General features: G+C 40.5%; 1 protein-coding gene across 3 annotated transcripts in view; it reads left to right on the top strand.

Annotated features, from left to right (window-relative positions):
* LOC108265665 (membrane-associated guanylate kinase, WW and PDZ domain-containing protein 1) overlaps positions 1-21,609 on the top strand; it is a 68,128-nt gene that overhangs the window by 7,722 nt on the left and 38,797 nt on the right. For all 3 annotated transcript variants that reach the window (XM_017468235.3, XM_017468237.3, XM_017468234.3), the window contains exons 2-3: positions 12,926-13,215; positions 16,394-16,510. In XM_017468235.3, the coding sequence (XP_017323724.2) occupies positions 12,936-13,215; positions 16,394-16,510 (397 nt within the window). In that variant the 5' untranslated portion in view covers positions 12,926-12,935. The remainder of the gene's footprint in view (positions 1-12,925; positions 13,216-16,393; positions 16,511-21,609) is intronic.

Below are 21,609 nucleotides of genomic sequence, written 5' to 3'. Positions count from 1 at the left end.
AAATCCAAGGTGGATAAAATTGTGCTTGGTCTGAAGTAAACGTAATACTGTCTCTGAAAACCGTCTTTTACCAGTGAGAGCAAGATATATATACTGTGTGTATATATATATATATATATATATATATATATATATATATATATATATACATATATACAGTGAGAGAACGAGAGAGAGCGAAAGGTTAGCCCCAGACAGATTCCACAAAGAAAGTTCAAGCCTTATCAAAGATGAAAAAAGACACCAACAACAAAGACACAACAGTGCAAGTCAAATTAACATCTCTGGCAATGTCTCAGGAGAAATCCTGCAGTAATCATTCTCTTTCTGTCTCTCACCCCTCTCTCTCTCTCTCCCTCAATATCTCTCTCTCTCTCTAACTCTTTCTTGCTCTCTCATAACTGATTATCTGTCAGAAGCTCGCTCATGCAATAAGAAGATAAAAAAAAAAAAGGGTGGCACACACACTTGAATCGCACACACAAACACACTTTTGCTGTAATATGCTTGGCAAAACCTATAGAAACAAGCTTAGAGGAATAAAATGGTCAAGGATGGATATTTTCAGGCTGTATGTGGAACCCTCCATGCAGTTCATGTTACTGTCTAATATTTTACAAAGCCTCATCATTGGGCTGGTACTTTTAATGAACAGGAATATATGGTACGCTACTGATGGTCAATAGATGATGATAAATGGTGGACGTGAGCCGCGTGATGTTTAAAACTAGGTAGTTATATAATTATCTAGAAATTTATTGAGTGCCAGTTCCATGTTCTGGTGATCTTTTACAAATGATTTCTCTGCGCACTTGGCAAAGGTTTATTTTCCAAGGACATTTTCAACTCTTTATGCAACTCAGTGAACGTCTTTTTTTGTCAGCATTGTCACAGCTAGGTTACGTAGGTCTTTAAAGGGATTCTCACCTGCTGCGTCTCTGTACAAATTTACTTCAGCCCACAATTTCTCTGCATTGTCCACATCTTGCCAATGTACATAGGGAAGGTTCTCCCATCGTCTCTCAATTTCCCCGATTTCTTCTGGAGAGGTCACGAATGCTTTGGCCAACTCGACACTTGAAGGTTTTGAGGGAGTCGTAGCACTGCGCTGGCTCATGGCATGACTCATGGCACGAACGTAAGATCACCACAGTGTGTGGCCAACCAGTGTGAGTGTTTAATTGCTCCCCCAAAAATCGCTAATTTTATTTAAATATAGCCAAAATAGCTCCTTGTCGCAAAGCATTAATAAAAGTCGCAGCAGCAATGAGAAAGTGGATAAATTTCTAAAATTTTAAACCCTGTGCAAAGTAAAAAAAAGCAACTTCAAAAAAGGTTTAACAACAGAAAACATTCAGTGTCCTGAATTAGAATGGAGATCCACATTCCTGCCCAAAGGCAGTCAATGCAAGCAACTTGGGATAAGTTGAGCATACAGCACACTGTTCGCTTTCTGTGTAAAGTGCAGTGACGCAGATGACGCCTTTTTGTTGTGGTTGGATTTGTTGTGTACGGTGGTACTGCAACAGCAGCAGTCAGCTTCACTCCCATGCTCAGCACTGCTGCTGAAATGGAGGCATGCAGAGTTGGGATTTGAGATTATACCGGGTTGTCAACAGCACTCTTGGTGGCATTCTAACGCTGGATAATTTCAGCCTTGTTCTGCCTACCCTCCACTTTATTGTCATGATGCATTATAGAAAGTGTGAAAACTGCTTTTCTTTTAGCTAGCACAGTTGTCCATGAAAGCCAAAGTGGACTTGTTCGTCTCTTTGGCAACTTTTTAGTCTCATCACCTCAGGAACCTCTGTATAGTTAGATCTTAGGGAAGCAACATAACATACTTCAGTGCATCATTTAGAAGCCCTTCAGCAATTCATTGGGATGGAGATGAAGACGTAATTTGCATTGACACTTCTGCAGAGGGGTCTGTGTCCACATCTGCGCCAGACAATCTGCAGACTAAAGTTCCTCTGCTTTCTGTGGATATGTATCGCTTGATATCTGGTCGTCACGGCAACCAGGATTCTAATAACGATCCTTTTTAATCCCAGTTCAATGATGCTAAGTCACATCGGTGGACGTAGCTCATTTTTTACTGACCCCAACTAAGTGCTCAGGAAAAGTCTATATATTGTATATTCTTCGAAGATATGTTCATCGACAAAGGCAGGGAATTTTGACGAGATCACATAAATTACATTAACGATGTTTGGAAAATGTAAAGATTTCTGAGGCGCCATTTGTGCCATTTGATTTCTACTATAAATGGCCAAGAAGTTAACATTTCAAGTTCTTGAACTAGGAAACTCCATTCCTGAATTTGGATATTGTCTTGCCTCCTCGGGTTCTGTAATTACTTTTTTTCGATTCATCTATTGGCACAGGGCTGGTTGTGATATTGACATAGAAACAGGAGCCATGCACAGTGTGAGATGGTGCACTGTTGATAAGGTATTTTACTCCCTGCAGACATGAACCGTCTCATTTGATATTTTGCTTATGCAGACATGTAAAATTTGACCCAATCTCATACCTTGTGTTTGTGAAGCCCGAATGTGATTAGGCTCATGTATCTGATGTGATGGAGAGCATGAGGCAGCATGTATGAGACAACTGATGTGTGAAGCTAAAGCTTATACTCTGAGACAGCAATCGAGTCTGTCAGCTGATGCTTAACAAAATGAATGGGACAAGCAGTCTATTACTAAAACTGGCAGAGCAATAGTTATGAAAATATCCTCTAATGAGGGAAAGAAGGAGAGGAGAAGACGTTTCTTAAGTGATACCGTGGGCCAGGTTAGGCAGAGTTGGTCAAAATAATAACAAGTCAGTTTAATCATGTGTTACATAATGAACAATGCTTTTAATCCAACTAGTTTTCTTGAACCATATTAACACCTTTAGACACCTTCGGAGCGTCAGAAAGGCATTTTGCAGCACCTCGAAGAAGTCTCTCTCTGAACCCGAAGCATCTGACCTGCCCTCCCATTCCCACTGTGATTGGTCAGTAGAGATGCGTGAATATTTTTCAAGTGATGGATCAAATGCATTCAAAAGCCTCAAATCATGCTTTCAGATGTGTCTCAGTAGACTCAGTAGATGATGTGATGCTGTATGATCTTTCTCAACATTTACATCTCAGTTGAATCACCATTATTTTATTAGTAGTATTTTTTTAAATGGGCTGTTTTATGTATCACTGCTTGATGTTTACTACCCAGCCCTCCTTGTTTGATTGACAGCTAAGGTCCTCTTACTGTCTTGGAAAGAATACGAGAGTTCAGGGCTTTCTGGGACATTTCTACGATACATGATACGCATCAGGATACATAGGTTTTCTAACAAAGTGCCAGCAAAACTGTAGTGTTACAGTTTTAAAATCCTGATACTTTTATTTAATGCCTAGAAAACTAAATTAGGATGGCCTGGTAGCAGGTATCATTACTGCCTGTGTGCAGTTTCACATGTTCTCCCAAATCCACATGAGTTTACAGGTTCTCCGGTTTCCTAGTGCCTTCTAAAAACATGCTAGGATTGGCTACATTGAATTACAAATGTGTTTGTTGCTTACAAATGTGTGTGTGTGTGTGTGTTCGCTCTTCCCCGGATCTACTCCAGATCCATTGCGACCCCGATTAAGAGATTACTATCCATTACCATAGAAAAATAATTTAACACTGAAAAGGAGGACAATGTACAATACTGTAAAGAAATGTTGTGATACTCAGTGAAGTGTATTGTGCTATAATCGATCATAATAGTAATATTGTATCGTCATATTGCCCAGAAGCAGGTCTGATGACGTATAACGAGCCCTTTAGTCTGCTGTAAAAGCCCTGTCCTTTCTAACCAATCTAACTAAACTCTCGACTGCTGTGAAAGAGCCTCATTTATTTACATGCTACTGTTAAAGGAATTAAGGACATTAACTCCCCTCCCCTGGAGCTTAAAAGCTATTCGCCGAGTACTCTAGTGTGAAATTCGTAAATCAAAAGACAGTTTTCTCCCCAAATGAAACGATATCAGCGCAATTCGACTTTCACATTAGTTTTTTTTTTTTTTTTTTTAAATCAGCGATGCTGCATTTATCTTTTAATTTCTTCATTTAGTTCTAATTATATTCAAGTGGCAGGGGCATCTCTTTATCTTTCGTCGTTTAATTGCTCTGCTCAAAACGCTAATAAATGCCGGAAAGCTTAATTACCAAGTAAGAAAGAAAAGTAATTGACTTTAGTCAGACTTATGTAGAAAGTGGACCTAATCAACGACTGACTTTAGGGGGTACTTGAAATGCTGGCAGTTTTTAATTCACAGAGCAAAGTCAACTATTGCGGCAAAACACGATGACATTTACTCGTTCCCTCTCACATATCAGCACATGCTACCAAGTGGTTATTTGTTGCCGTACGAATAAAAGGGGATATAGGAATAAATGCTACACTTAAAAATAGCTCTTACTGGTAGTTAAGCTCGATATTACTGATATACTAGTACAGAAAAACAACTATGGTGGGATCCATGGCATATTTGTCTGTGTGTTAGTATGAAATTACACTGAAGACACAGCTGAGCAGACTGGAAAATGGATCACAGAGCCACGGGGAAGGATGCGTAAACGGATATGTAGCGCTCAGCTCTTTTCTGACCTTAAGCGTTGACATTTTCAATACCCTTTGTAACATCTTTACACTAGCCGCAGTTTCTTGATATGTCTCGTGTGAGACTGATGGAAGATGCTGTTTCAGTAATGCTGCACAAGTCACATAACGTCGCCATGACCTTCAACGACTTTTAGTTGGAGCGTATTATAAATGTTTACAGTCGACTTTTCCAGGATAGACAGAAACAGATGTATGATATAACCAAGTGAATAGTTGACTTTTGCTATAGATATAACTAACACCAAATATTTTCACTGCATACAGTATGACCTGGAGTCTTTTTCAGTATGTGTGTGTGTTTTAAAGAAAGAGCCATGTCAAACCAGAGGTTGTCCCATACATATAGGACTTTTCCACAGAACCGTAGGATTCGCGTCACATTACACTACCTGTGAAAGTCACACGCGTTCTTTGGAGGCTGTGAAGTATTAAAATAATACATTTTATTTGTAAAAGGTTTTTTATTTATTGTCAAATGTTCATGGTACTGTCGAGTGTCTTCCCCCTCTCGGGTTGGGGGTTCGAATTCCGTCTTCACCCTGTGTGTGCAAAGCTTGCGTGCTCTCCCCGTGCTTCAGGTACTCCGGGTTCCTCCAGTCCAAAGACTGTAGGCTGATTGGCATTTCCAGATTGTCCATAGTGAGTGGGTGTGTGAATGTGTGCACGATTGTGCCCTGCGATGGGCTGACACCCTGTCCAGGATGTCCCCCGTCTTGTGCCCCAAGTTCCCTGGGATAGGCTCCAGGCTCCCCTGTGACCCTGTGTAGTATAAGTGGTATGGAAAATGGATGGATGGATGGATGGACGTCGGCCGCAATATTACTATAAGTAAATAAAATAGAACATGAAACATTAAATAGTATGACAAATATTAAATGTCCACCAGAAGAAGACAAATAAACTGAAGACTGCTGGTTCGCAATTCCAGAGAATCAGAGACATGAATAATTCTGTGATGACTGTGTCTGATCAATCAATAATTTTAGGTCGACTCATATGTCCTGTCTTGGCTCATAAGGTACATTTGCAAGAAGGGTAGCCATATTAAGCTTTAGACATGACTCACGATTGATGCGGGATCACAAATAGGTTGCCGTGGTGCACTGTCTGGTGGAATAATGCTAATGGACACGTCTTGACATTCAAATGTACCACGATGAACCATCCATCCATTTTGCGTACCACTTATCCTACACTGGGTCACGGAGGAGCCTGGAGCCTATCCTAGGGAACTCGGGGCACAAGGCGGGGGACACACTCATTCACACACCCATTACGGACAATTTGGAAATTCCAATCAGCCAATAGCGCATTTCTTTGGACTGGGGAGGAACCAGAGCCACCGTACCGTCATGATGAAACAGATGTAAATAATTAGTCACATGCCGGATTAAGGAGATAGAACTAGATTTTAATTGATGCAGTTATATGGTGGTGGTAGCAGCTCAGTGGTTAAGACATTGGATTTCTGATCAGAAGGTTGTGAGCTCAAATCCCAGAGCACCACCAAGCCTCTTGGCCCTTGAGCAAGGCCCTCAGCTGTTTAAAGGAGATATATGTAGCTCGCCCTGGATAAGGGCATTTTCCAAATGCTGTAAATATATTCTGTAGAGTTTGCTGGAACCATATTGTAGATCTCATAGAATCCACATTTTGCCAAAAGTCTAGATTTTGTATATGTCATGCGAATCTCATAAATCCTCACTGCGAGCAGCCAATCCAGATCACTAGCTAGCATTAATTACTTTCATTAGGCTTGCCTTACCTTGGCCAAGCTAGTCACCAAAGAAGGTAACTTCTTTCTTTATCAGTGATAATTAAGTTGTGGTTTTCAAGTGGCGCAGCAGAACAGTGTTTGCCTTATCGTTTTAGAGATCGCCACTTTGTTGATCCCGACGACAGCACAGGAACCACAGCACTCTTGGGAGTCCAATATAGCAAAATTGGACTTATTATGTCAATCAGACCGACAATAACCAATCGTGGACGTCTGTGAGCTCGTGTATGCAGAAGAGGGCAGAGAGTGATTTCTTCAAGTGTTCAGCTGGTCGAAAAGCAGAAGTGGGAAAAGATGCTGGGGCTGCACATGTTACTTGCTAGCCTTCACCCTCCCTGGTTGGTAACTGTGTGATAGCAGAGAGCTGGCTTGTGGGTGGAAATTGGCAAATGACCAAATTGGGCAAAAATGGAGTAAAAAAAAAAAACAATTAATTTTGACTGCAGAGTGCAGTGTATCCTGCTGTGGTGAAAATGAAAATGTGATTGAATGAAAAGGTGTTGTTTTTCACTGTTTTTCTCAGAACAACACCAAAAAGTGGCTCGAGGTTATTGAGAAGGAGAGATGGAATTGGCTGTCAACGCTATGAATGTAACATAATCCTGCTACAAAGGACACAATCCTTTAGTTACTTGGATTTATACCTGGATACTTTATACTTTATATTTATACTTCTTTCTGCATTATTCGGAGGGCCAGTTAGTGATAAAAACCTAAACTCACACACAATTATGTTAGCTGGTTTAGAAATTATTAGCACCTTCAATACACGTCACGAGTAAGGAGTTTTCTCACAATTCAACCTAAAAATCTTGCTCTCGAGATTTGAAATGAAAAAAAGAAGGGTTTAGCTCTTTAAAAAATGCCTGCTGAGGTACGCAATAGACACAGCACTCTCCTGTAATATTTTACAAATATTGACAAAATATTTTCAAATGTAACTTTATCTGATATATAATCTGTGTATAAATGTCAGTTGGGCATAAATTTAAGTTCAGTATGGCCTGATTTATCATGTGCGTCTTCAGCAACAAGCCAATAAAACACATCGTCATCAAACACCTACAAACATCTGGCTTCTCTAATAACGGACTCTTCCTAACTAACAAAAATGAACACAAATAACACATTTTGCACTCTTAATATTAAAGTGATATGGATAAGAAGAGTTTGGATTAGAGATGCACCGATACTAAATTTCTCAGCCGATACCGGTAACCGATTATTCAGAGTGATATCGGCCGATACCGATAACCGATAGTTCTGCCTTTTATACCTTCTTTTAAATGAATAATAATTAATTCCACAATTCTGAAGGAAGTGCAAATAAAAACTTTATTCTCTCTATTTCAACAAGTTGTTCCACAGTAAACTGGTCTCATAAACAGAAAACACATTACTCTAATTAACATTAAGACATGAACTAAATTTTGAAGATTAAAGTAAGATTTCTGAACTTAGGGTTAGGGTAATAATTCATTAATAGAATTAATTGACTGAATTCTAAAAAAATCTCCTGTTAGTCTCACATTCACTCACCACAAACAAAATAGACCCTCTATTTCCCCGCCCTCTTTCGATTGACAGGATATAATCAGATGATATGATATCGATGATATGATCATTGGATGTTGCAAAATTGCATAATCGGTATCGGCCGATAAAGGCAATTCATCGTTTCATCTGCTTCTTCTTCTGTATCAAAGTATTATTGAGCCGGTTCTTATGTATGGTGCCGTTTGTTTTTTCCATATGCTAACAGTTACAAATAAGAACAAACTCCTGAAGATAACTAATTTAGCGAGAAAAATTATTGGTATTCCCAGCCCTAATTTATCGGACTGCGTTATTTCAGATACGCTCCGGAAGGCACATCAAATTTTAAATGATCCAGACCGCCCACTTTATCAATATTTCAACTCCCTTCCTTCTGGCCGCAGGTATAGACTACCCATGTGCAGAAAGGCCAGCTATGGTAGGAGCTTTGTTCCTATGGCTATACGAGCGTTAAACACACAGGTAATCAGCCATTCTGATGCCTTCTTATGCTCTGGTATTTGTTGTATGATCCTGATGTTTTCTTTTTGTCCCCTTCTCACCTCTATGTCTGTGATTGCTTTTGATGGTTAATATGTATGGTGCTGTCGTGTTTATGTTTTTCTACGCACCCACGGTGGAAACAAATTTCCTCTTTGAGGACAAATAAAATTATCTGTCTGTCTATCGATCTATCGATCGTTTGGATTGCTATGCAAAAGAAAACATCAGTCGTTGAATATTGTCAGTGGGTGGGAATGAAGGTAAGATCCTAAGGCGTAACATTGTAATAAGTTACAGTTTAATTGTTGGTAATAAGAACATATGCTAATGTTGAACATCAGAATAATCATGAAGGACTGTGGTGTGATTGAAGTGCGCATAGAGAAAAAAAAAAACAGATATGAAAATAAGGCTTGCTGTGTCAACAAGTGTGAGTGTGTAAATATTGGTGTTATTCTAGACACAGAAGGCTTCACAGTAGAACAGTGAAAAGCGGGGAGGAGACAAGGAGAAATGAGAAATGGGAACAGCATTGTGTGTGTGTGTGTGTGTGTGTGTGCCTTTCAGTATGTAAATATATCACTAGTTCTGTGATGCTCCATTAACAAGTCAGACCACCTATCGACTGTGCTTCGCTCAATACTGTATCATGCATAATTCCAGCAGTGCCACGTGCATCGTGAAAACGTTGTCGGGGCCACATTTATGCGTATCTTCTGTGTGTGTGTGTGTGTGTACTTTTATCCTGCCTCTCAGGCTATGGACACCTGAGCGTCCAAGGTCATACACAGGGATTCTCTCTCTGTGCCAGCAGCAGTCAGCATGGTGCCTGGCTCCATCTATCTCTGTCTCTGTAGTCACTAGAAAAAAAAACAATCTCCTCCTATCAGGTGCCTCATCTACAGGAGGCGGGGCCAGATAGATGACCAATCGGACAATCGTTCAAGTGTATACAATTAGTCATGTCTCCTTGGCTGCTCCTCAAGGTGTGTAATTAGCCTTGTTAAGCCTGGTGGTAGGGCAGCCTGAGGGGGCGTGCACACGCATCCATTTCTATCATTTCTTCCTCGGTCTCTCCGTCAGGTCGACCGATTGTCCGTTCTGCATGTCGTTATTTGTGGTTTGAGCGGATGCATTGATCTCTGCGTAGAACACATTAGATCGTGATAAGTGACAATCAGAAGGGAAGGTTCAGTTTGCGACGGAGGCCAAGCTATGTCGTGTGGAAAACAAAATACAGTCGTTGTCATGCAATATTCGTAGCTTTAAAAATGTCACCGTCCTCCACCAGATGCCTGCAGACCTTTGAAACAGAATACTTGGAGGTGAAAATGCTCAGTGTCTCAAGTAGGGCTAGGGAGAAACACCAAAAACACATAATGAGGCCAGGGGTGAGTCAATATAGTCAAAATGTCACATCACAAATTTCATATTAATCTTGAGTACAGGTTCACTGTACCTACCAAAAGTGGTCCAAGGAAGGACAACCGGTGAACCAGCGACCACCTACATCAAGTTGTTTGGAAGGGTTTCAAGAAAAAAGCCTCTACTGTCATTCAAAAACAAATTCAAGCGTGTTCAGTTTGCCAGACACTATTGGAACTTCAAATGGGATCGGGTTCTACATCAGATATGGTTAGGTTAAATATGTTGGTGGCTCTTTAATGTTTTGGGGCGAGTTTTCTGCCAGAGGACCTGGACATTTTGTTAGGATACATGGCATCATGGAAGCCAATATTAACAGATATTAAATAAAAACCTGACTGCCTCTGCCAGAAAACTTAAAATGGGCCGTGGTTGGATCTTCCAGCAGGACAATGATCCAAAACATACATCAAAATCAACACAAAAATGGTTTACTGACCACAGAATCAAGGTCCTGCCATGACCATCCCAGTCCCCTGACTTGAAACCCATAGAAAACCTGTGGGGTGAACTGAAGAGGAGAGTCCACCAGCATGGACCTCAAAATTTAAAGGATCTGGAGAGATTCTGTATGGAGGAACGCTCTCAGATCCCTTGCCATGTATTCTCCAACCTCATCAGGCATTATAGGAGAAGACTCAGAGCTGTTATCTTGGCAAAGTGAGGTAGCACAAAGTATTGACTAAAAGAGTGCCAATAATTGTTGCGCACCTATATTTAGCACAGGGGTGTCCAATGAAAACCTGCACCCACAGGTCCACAGGCCCTTTCCGGATAAGATCGGACACCCCTGATTTAGCAATTATTATTTTTCGGATAAACCTGTTTTGTTTGCAATTGTTTGATATCCATGAGAGCAGAGTATTTTTCTGATTTAAAAAAAAAAAAAAAAGATTAAAAAGTTAAACAATAAAGACAATTTATTTCACAGCCTTCTTTGCTCATATTTACCAAGGGTGCCAATATTAGTGGACGGCACTGTATATCCTAGCTTAGTTAGAAAGTTGTGGTTAGATATGATTCGTTGCCCCTAGAGCATATAGAGTAAAGGGGTATGCTCAAGGGCGAAACTGCGGTAGCTGGGTGTGGCTGGAACTTCAACCCCTGGCCTTCTGTCCTGTAACCAATGGCCATAACCACTGTTCCACCAGTGTTCTTGCTAATATTGGGAAATGTTTGCCAGGTAGCTGCTTAGCTGGACAAGATTAGCAACAAACCAACCACCCATCCAATTACAAAAGAACTGACCTGGGCTACCTGGCTCAGCACTAAAGTATCACCAAAAGTCAGCTCCAGAATTTTTGGGTAAAATCATGATGATACTATTCTTTTTTATTTCTGTCAGCCTCCTGTCTTCTTTACATCCTGTCTGGTTAGTTTTATCTTCGTCTTTTTTTTTTTTTATCACCCCTTTCTATTCATCACACTAAAATTGGTCACCGCTCACACTTGTTTATACTGTTTGGGTCAGCGAGGGCTTGAAGTGACAGCACTGTTCTCATACTGTCACTTCTCTAGTGTCTCATGGCAACTGTACCAGCCCCTCATGCCGGTGTGGCCAACTGTCACTGTGTTTCCTTCTCTCGCACAAAAGCTTAAAGTCCTTCAGCACTGCAGTGTGTCACACTGTTTGAGGATGCGCCTCACGATAGAAATGGACGCTCTGCTGAGTTTGATAGATCTCGCTGAGTCACTTGTGGCATTTTCTGTGTAATTAAGAAGCCGGAATAAGCCAGATGTCATCCTGTTTTATAGGGAATGAAGAGGCTAGACACATTTCACAGCCTACCATACTTGCAGGTCAAAACTGTTTAGTATAGTATAACCTAAGGTTTATGCTTATACTATTAGTACAAGCCGCTTACCTTTACTCTACCGTCCTGTATGCATGCCCGTGTATGGTTGTATTTTGCAAACACTGCACATCTCACGATGTGACACAGGCTTCTCTTGCATAAACAAGCAAGCTCTCAAGCTCTCCCATTTGCTTTCTTTCCAATCGTTCACTTATGCAGTAACACGGAGCTATTAGGTAATGAATTTAGGAAGGGAATAATTTACAATTATATACTTGCTATATGAGTATGGTGTGATAAAGAAAAAAAAAACCTAATAAATCATAATACAATGGATGTGCAGGTTGTGATATCATGGGCCAGAACATAGGTATTTTCACCCATTTTCAGGGGCAATTAGGTCACATTTGACATGATAAATCTTGCATGTTATGTACAAAACTGGGACGAGACTTTTAAAGCAATGTAAGCACCATGGAAGTGTGCATCTTTCCCTCACACATATGCATTTGAGGGAGGATAACGCAAAATAGTGGGAAGAGAGCATAAATACACGCAGGTAATTTTAATGCTCAGAAAATCAACCTAAGTGCGTGCGAGTCTGAATACGAGGACCTTTCCCTGTGTAAATATTTACACAACATTTGGAATTAAGTCGCCAACCGTACAGATGCTGCACGTCAAAGCTTTCATTTAACAGCATTTAGTTTTCTTTCACTAGCACTGCACTCACATGAAATAAAAATATGACGTAATGTTTTTTAATCCCCTAAAAGACAAAGCCATGCTACTTAATGTAGTATTAAGGTCAAAATTTTGGTTTTGTGACAAGAGCTCTAAGAAAAGAACATAATATAAACGTGACCTGTATTTGTATTCTTAGTAGAATTTTTACATATTAAATTACACAGCTTATGAGGAATACAGTGCAGGCGGTGTTAATTCCACCCCATGCAGCGTGCACATCTGCTGAGTCGTCTGCCAAGCCCCAAACGTGCCTCTCAAAATGCATGCAAATGAGAGAGCTGGTCAGGGTTGACATTGACCCCATGGTTTATGTATTTTTTATATAAAGCTTAGCTCTCCTGGCTTTTGGCTTTATGATATCAGGCTCTTATTTATAGCTCCTGGTCTAACGCAAGATGATGTATTGAATGAAACTAGCTGATTATATAGAGTATAATAAACACAAACTCGCTTTTTTTCTCCCTTTTTTCTCTCAGTTCGATTGCCATGGCTAAGGTGGTTGTGAAGAAGCTGCATTGGCGCTCCAAGGTGCAGGAGAGCTTCGTTCCTCTGTTGGGCAGCTCAGGAGAACTGGGTGTGGCCATCGGCGGCGGCGCAGACTATGGCGAGTTTCCGTTTGTCACAGCTGCGCCGGGAGGTGGTATCACAGTTGGCGAAATCATTTTAGAGATCGGAGGGACACCTGTGCTGGGGATGACATTAGGTGACGTACGTGGAGTGCTCAACTCCTGCCCTCATCCTATTCGCATCAAGACTGTTACACCAGGTAATGCACAAATTTACGACAAATTTTCACGCATAACCTTTAACACAGTTGAACTTCTTAAATGTTCTAAAGAATTAATACAATTATCACAGGCTAACCTGAAATGCTTATTATGTGGTAATTAATACAAACAAACGTGACTGTTATTGCTTACTCGCGAAGCACACGTCAGTTGAATTTGATGACGTTTTTTGGTATAACGTTTTGCTTGATTGACTAGAAGTCCACCTTTGTGTGTAGCTGGGAGCGTGAGCTGCCCATGATCAGCAGGATTATGTCTTCATCTCACACCACAGTTCATCCTTCTGTTCATCCTTTCATAGCCACGGCTGCAACGGTTATGTTTGCGCAGAGCAATATTTTACACCTGACCGTGACTCCCCGCTGCCCTCTCAGCTTAGATTGATTACCCGCTCTTCCTCAGTGGTCCTCTTTATCTCTTTCTCTCTCTGAATAAATCTCTCACCATCTCTCACCTCTCTAGCCCTTGGTCCAGGGTTTACGGTTGAGATGTATCACAAACTGTTGTATTTCTTATAAGGCAATAACTAATAATCGAACCTTCCAGGCAGTGCATACAGTGTTTTGGAAATGAATAACTGACTGAGGAGCAAGCCTCTATAACAAAGAGAGAGAGAGAGAGAGAGTTCAGCAATATTGTCAGAAACATTTACATTTCCCAGGCGACCAGAATGTGCTTATTGGAATGAAAACATGGGTTTTTCAGTATTTCAGTTTTCAGTTGTACTCATATTTAGGTAATCTCAGCAGCTGAAGCACATGCGGTGCATACATGCTCTGCACGATTTTAAACCCTAATAATAAACATGATGGCAAAAGACCACTTGATTCAGCCATATGGTGACAGGAAGCAGACATGGACAACATGTTTATACTGAGCCAGCAAAATGTTAAATAGGTAAGCTAAATGAAATCAATTAAATCAATTAAATCAAATAAGCAATGATATAGTATGTATATAGTCTTTATGTCCAAGGCTATCATTGTATCAGGTTATCATGTAAACCTAACCTGCTAGAGGGAATATATTTATTTATTTATTTATTTATTTATGCTACATTTGGTTTGTCTATTTTTGTGTGTGGATCAATCTGTATTGTCTCTGCTGAAATGTATCTAACAGGCTCGTTTTTTTTTTGTTGTTGTTGTTTTTTTAAGTCACAGTAACGTTTGATCAAAACGCTTTATGTTTGTTGTCGGTATGGACAAGGTGGACAGACAGCATATTTTAGGAATTTCTGCGTGTGTGGATGTGGGATGTTTGTGTCTGAGTGATGTCAGTACTGATGTTCTCTCATGGCTTTGAAATATGTTTTATTAGCAGAGCTTATGCTATCTCAGTGAGGGGCGGGGTCGTCTCATGCCGGGTGCTGTCTGTCATTCTGACAGAGGGGAGAGGAATGCAGGTCATCGATAACAACCAAGTGGCTTGTCACAAGAGCCCATAAAGCACTGCAGTGCAGACGAGTAGTTCAGAGAAACTGAGCAGAATGGCCGACTAGACTGCGTCTTTATTCCATTTATAGAAATGGCACCATAAATTGTTTCCTAATCCTTTTGCATGAATTACTGTATCAGTGTGGCGTGGCCTGTGGCAATGCTGAGGTGTTCTGGAAGCCCAGGTTGCTTTGATAGCGGCCTTCAGCTCGTCTGTATTGTTGTGTCTGGGGTCTCTCATGGATTCTCTATGGGGTTCGGGTCAGGCGAGTCGGCTGGTTAATCAAGCACAGTAACACCACGGTCAGTAAACCAGTTACTAGTAGTTTTGGCACTGTGGCCAGGTGCCGAGTCCTGCTGTAAAAGTAAATCAGCGTCTCCATAAATCTCGTCAACAGATGGAAGCATGAAGTGCTCTAAAATCTCCTGGTAGACGCTGCATCGACTCTCGACTTGAGAAAACACAGTGGACCAACACCAGCAGATGACATGGCAACCCAAATCATCACTGACTGTGGAAACTTCACACTGGACTTCAAGCAACTTGGATTCTGTTCCTCTCCACTCTTCCTCCAGACTCTGGGACCTTGATTTCCAAATGAAATGCAGCATTTACTTTCATCTTCCCCGTGATTGTGCTTGTGTACTGAACCAGACTGAGAGATTAAAGGCTCAGGAAACTTTTATAGGTGTTTTGAGTTAATTAGCTGATTAAGCTCTTCTCAGGTCGACATTTCTGTGATATAAATTCTTTATTCTAATATTTTGAGATACTGGATTTTTCATTTCCATGAGCTGTAAATCATAAAGAGTAAAAGAAAAAAAGGCTTGAAATATTTCAATCTGTGTAGTGAATCTGGAATATATGAAATATATAAATGAACTTTTCCACGATATTCAAATTTTTTGAGATGCAGATGTACATATTAGTTCTCACACTGGCTAGGTAATTATTATTTCTGACATGTCTGTCATATGTTTCTCTCTATTCAATAAGCAGTAATCTCTATCTGCCATCTGTAGCCCATATGCTATTACTTCTTCATCTCCAGTAACCATTTTATCTTGATCAGGGTTGCCATGGATCCAGAGCCTGGATGGATGGCAGCCCATCTTAGTGCACCATCCATCCGTCCATTCATCCGATTTCCATACCATTTATCCTACACAGGGTCGCGGGAGAGCCTGGTGACTACATTTCCATAACATAACAATAAGTTTCACGCCGACCAGTTTTTCAGTCTCCCAACATCTTCGTTCACTTTTTGCTTGTTTCCGTTAAAAAAAACAACATCAACAAAACAGTGTAGAAACAACCACTAAAGTCACATGATAGACACCTATCGTGTTTATTTTTCACGAGGCTGTTTAGACCTCTCTCCAGGTGAAAGAATGTGTAGAGTGTGAGCTTCGTCTGTGATCACACGCTGCATAACGCAAGTGTTAAAAGTTGTATAGTATGAGCAGCACAGCAATTCATAGATTTGGAAAGCTGTGTAGTGTCCACTAGGACTGGGTGATATGATGATATAATATCGATGTTGTGATAAATTGTGTCGCAGTACACCTTTTTGAGATATCGTAGATATTGTGATATCTTTTAATTAATTCAAGCGTTTTTCAAGGGAATTACAAACTGACTGACAGGAGCTGATGAGGTGTTACATGTAACATATTTTGTAATCCTCTCTCTCTCTCTCTCTCTCGCTCTCTTTTACAGACTCAACACTGTGTAAGGATCTGAGGTTGTATCTGAGTAAATGTTTCACACCTGGTTGCATGGACAGTCAGCTTCAACAAGTCATACGGGAAAATCTCTATCTGCGTGCAGTACCATGTGAGTCTCTCTCTCTCTCTCTCTCTCTCTCTCTCGCTTTCTTTCTCTGACACACACACAGAAGTATATAAATTACAACAAGACTCTTAGATTGAGATTTGAATACTACTTAGACACCCTTACTACTGAACATGTCTTAAAAGGTGCCTTTGACTCAGCTCTGGAAGTCTGTTAAATATTTCTCCTGATGATGACATTTGTATGAAAGAGCATATACTGTGTGTGTGTGTGTGTGTGTGTGTGTGTGTGTATATATATATGCAGTGCTGAGAAAAGTATTTTCTAAAATTGATTTCTTTTTGTTTTTTGCATATCTCACACTAAATTTGTTCAGAAATTAAAACAAAATCTAAAATCAAACAAAGGCACCTGAATAACACAAAATACAGGTTTTAAATGATAACGTCATTTACAGAAGCAAGAAAGTTATCAAATACCAACTGGGCCTGTGTGAAAATGTATTTGCCCCCATAGTTACTAATTCCCCAAATCTATGAAACTGCATTCATAATGAGGTTCAGCTGGACTAGACACAACCAGGCCTGATTACTGCAAACCCTGTTCAATCAAATCAACACGTAAATAGAACTTTTTTAACAGCGTGAAGTTGGTTAAAAGGTCTTACCCAGTAACACACTATGCCAAAGTTGAAAGAAATTCCGGAAATGATGAGGAAGAAGGTGATTGAAATATATCAGTCTGGGAAGGGTTACAAAGCATTTTCAAAGGCTCTGGGACTCAAAGGACCACAGTGAGAGACGTTATCTCCATTGGAAAAACTCGGCACAGTAAACCTTCTCCTGTGAACGTTCCCAGAAGTGTCTGACCTTCCAAAATTCCACCAAGAGCACAGCAATAACACATCCAGGAAGTCACAAAAGAGCCAAGGACACCATCAAAGGACTTACAGGCCTCTCTTGCATCAGAAAAGGTCACTGTTCATGACTCCACTATCAGAAAGACACTGGGCAAAAATGGTATCCATGGAAGAGTGGCGAGGTGAAAACCACTGCTAACCCAGAAGAACATTAAGGATCATTTGAATTTTTCCAGAACACACCTTGATGATCCTCAAACCTTTTGGGAGAATGTTCTGTGGATTGATGAGTCGAAAGTGGAACTGTTTGGAAGACAGGAGTCCCATTACATCTGGTATAAATCAAACAGCGAATTCCACAGAAGAACATCATACCTATGGTCAAGCATGGTGGTGGAAGTGTGATGGTGTTGGGAAGCTTTGCTGCTTCATTGCCTGGGCAATAACAATATTTGAGGGAAACAAGAATTCTGCTCTCCACTAGAAGATCCTAAAGGAGAATGTCCGGTCTTCAGTCTGCAAGCTGAAACTGCGAGCGCAACTGGATTATGCTGCAAGACAGTGATCCAAAGCGTAGGAGTAAGTCCACCTCTGAAATTAAAGTTTTGGAGTGGCCTAGTCAAAGTCCTGACTTGAACCAATTGAATGCTGTGTAGGACCTTATACGGCAGTTCAGGCTCGAAAAACCTCCAGTGTGGATGAACTAAAGCAGTTCAGCAACGTTGAGTGGGCCAAAATTTCACCACAGTTCTGTGAAAGCTTGATCTCCAGTTATCGGAAGCGTTTGGTTGTAGTTATTGCTGCTAAAGGTGGCACAACCAGATTGCTCAAATAAAAAAAAACGTATTGTGTGTTTACTCAGGTTGCCTTTGTTTTATGTTGTATTTCATTTGACGATCTAAAACTATTTAGTATGAGATATACACAACAACAGAAGAAATCAGGATATATATATATATATATATATATATATATATATATATATATATATATATATATATATATATATATATATGACATTCACACTGTAATGCATATAATATCTAATACATAGAATCTATGAGACTGCACAACTGACACCTTGAAACTAGTTTTAATTAGTGTAAGCTGTTCTTCTGAAAGCTGCCACTGACACCTTTAGCAGAAGTAACAGTGTGCAAAGAGAGCAGGGAAGAGGAAGAAGTGGAGTGAGAGAGAGAGGAGAAGAAGAGAGAGTGAGTCGGAACATTTTAAAAGTGAAGAGTAGCAACTAAAAGAGCTGGAGCCAAAGATGTTTTCGGCTTCCCTGTCGTTCTTTTCACACTTTCTTCCCTTAAACTTTCTCTCTTTCACACTTTCAATTTTTCTCAGCATATCTCTCTCTCTCTCTCTCTCTCTCTCTCTCTCTCTCTCTCATGCCTGTGATTAGCCCTGATTATATTTTGGTTAATTTTTTGACTTTTAAAATTAAGATGAGAGACAGATTTCGATTAGCTGTTATCGAAAAATCTCTAATTAAGTGGATGTAGCTGTGACAAATGGAAAGCAGGAAAATTCCATCCATCTCTGTCTCTCTCTCTCTCTCTCCCACTTGCTTTCATGTTTTCACATTTTCCTGTGATGTATGGGTGGGAGGGACAGAGTCTCCTGTCAATCAGAGTGACACTAACCAATCATGGGTGTCTGTGAGAACATGTATGTGGAGGAGGACAGATAGCGCTTACCTCCAAGTGTGTTATGCTGCTCTGTGACACAGCACAAACAGCAGTTTGAAAAGATGCTTGAAAGACTTGAAAGCTTGAAAGGATGCGGTTGGCTGGCTTCACCTGTGGCTGGTGGCTTGGTGGTTAAGGCTCTGGGTTGCTGATCAGAAGGTTAGGGGTTCAAGCCCCAGCACTGCCATACTGTCACTGTTGGGCCCTTAAGCAAGGTCCTTAACCCTCTCTGCTCTAGGGGTACTGTATCATCGCTGACCCCAGCTTCCTAACATGCTGGGGTATGTATTTTGTGCTGTAATGTATATGTGACAATAAAGACTCATTGTCATGTCACTGGAGGAAGTACATGCTAAATGCCACCCTTGATTTTGGCCAGTCTGACAAATTTTAATGGGAAAAGCTGCTGAAACACTCTTATAATCGAAGTCAAAGGTCAGTTGTTGAATTCCATCAATAGACATTTCAAATATATGTTGAAAATTACTGCACAACCAATCCATGCCAACAAAAAAGATCTTAGGATGAGATGGGCATGAGCAAGTCATCACCAAAGTCAAAGTCACTAAAGCTACTAACAATCGCTAAAGTATATTTTGTTCTATTTTTTTTTTCCGGTTTGGATTTTTCCCTCATTTTCTCCTCAGTTTGGTGTTTTGCCAATTCCCACCCACCAGCACTGCCCTTTCACACCATAGCTACCAAACGGAGAGGGTGGAAGCTAACACATAATTCCTCCAAGACACGTGAAGCTAACCATATTTTCAAACTGCTGCTCATGCAGCATCATGGGGCAGCATAACACACTCAGAGGAAAGTGCTATCTACCCTCTTCCACATACATGCGCTTACATACGCCCATGATTGGCTAGTGTCTCACTGATAGACAGGAGAGAAAGTAGACCAGCCCTCCTAGCCATGAATAGCTGCGGCATCGTCAAGATTTGAACACATGATCTCAAAGGTCAGACCAAGAGCACGAGAAAGCATTGGATTTGGAAGATTTTACTACCTTTATTGAATTTTAACATATGACTATTGATTACTTTCACTTTGTTCACTTTTATTTCAGGATAATTGCATAACTATCTAAACACACACACACACACACACACACACACACACACACATACACATACAACTGAATGCTGTTGTTCAGAATATATTCATATTGAGAACATTGGAATTAAGTATGAAAAAATGAAGTCTGATCATAAGCCTTTTTTATCCTTACCTTTCCTTGTGTGTGTGTGTGTGTGTGTGTGTGTGTGTGTGTGTGTGTGTGTGTGTGTGTGTGTGTGTGTGTGTGTGTAAGTCTGTAAAGACGTGACTCTGGTAATCTCTGGTTTATGCTGTGAAGTAGGTCATTTTGCCCACCATCTTCCAAGCCCTACATTTTGTTTTGCTATGAACACACACACACACACACACACACACACACACACACACACACACACTCTCCAAGAACTTCTCCAACAATGAGTTTTATGGTGCCTAGCCAAAATTTCCCACAATGTACTTTATAAATGAATATGAAGACACAAAATGAATGAACAATGATCTCTATCTCGATCTGTTATTCACCTATCTTCCTACTTTATCATCTTTGTAATCACCTCTCTTTCCACTGTTAACCCTACATCCAAGAATAATAAGCATTCATCTCATAAACAAACTGACATATGAATCAAAACAGATAATACAGGACCAAACGTAACACTGTAATCTCAAGGTCAAAACACACTCAATGTGTGTGTGAATCGCCAACATCCAGACAAACACATAAACGCGTACGCCGACGACACAGGTTGCGGCGTCCTTGTTTTTCCTCTTTCAGGGGGTCTTCGCTTTCAGTCTAAGCAGGGATGAAGTCGTGATTGTGACGAAGCCAGGCGAATGCCTTCTTCCACCACAGCTGCATGCTTCAGTTCATGTATAGCATCTCTTATCACTGCTAAATTTAGTCTGGCAGAAAAAAAAAAAGCACTTGTTTCTCGGGGAACGTACAGTATTTATCCACAGCTGCACGTCGGATTTTATTACAGAACTGATGCCAGAAATCAAATACGTTTCCTTTATTGCAATGACACAGCTTTAACTCTCAGCTTAAAATGAACAAGTGCAGATGTTAGCAGATGAGTGCTGACTTTTGTAAGTCAGGTACACATGAATCAGTTTACGGGTAATATACAGTAGCTACCATACACAAACGTATTCAACAATAGTTCATTGAACAATGTGCATAGACCTTTAAATAGAGTAGTGCAGCTGAGTTATTTATTTTTTTGTCAGGATGAACCAAAGGCAATGTTTGTTTCCACTAAGCCAAGCAGACAGAAGGGCAGAGCTGCCTCAGGCTGGCTTCACTGATCTGACTCGCCTTGGCTCGGGAAGATCAGTATAAACAAATTGGATGCGGTGCAGGGTGTGTTGCAGTAGACAGTGATAGGAGGGACAAAACTTGTAGTGCATTGCCTGTTTTGGAAGTATAATTAGGGAATAAAATACGACAGGATACGTTGTTATAGGGAAATATTCCACATCGGAGGAGCATGATGCGGATTAATACAGAAATGCAATTTGCCAAC

This window comes from Ictalurus punctatus, chromosome 5 (assembly GCF_001660625.3).
Source record: "Ictalurus punctatus breed USDA103 chromosome 5, Coco_2.0, whole genome shotgun sequence".
In the NCBI taxonomy this organism is placed as follows: Eukaryota; Metazoa; Chordata; class Actinopteri; order Siluriformes; family Ictaluridae; genus Ictalurus; species Ictalurus punctatus.
Note: the sequence above shows the minus strand (reverse complement) of the source record. Positions and strands in the feature narration are given on the sequence as shown.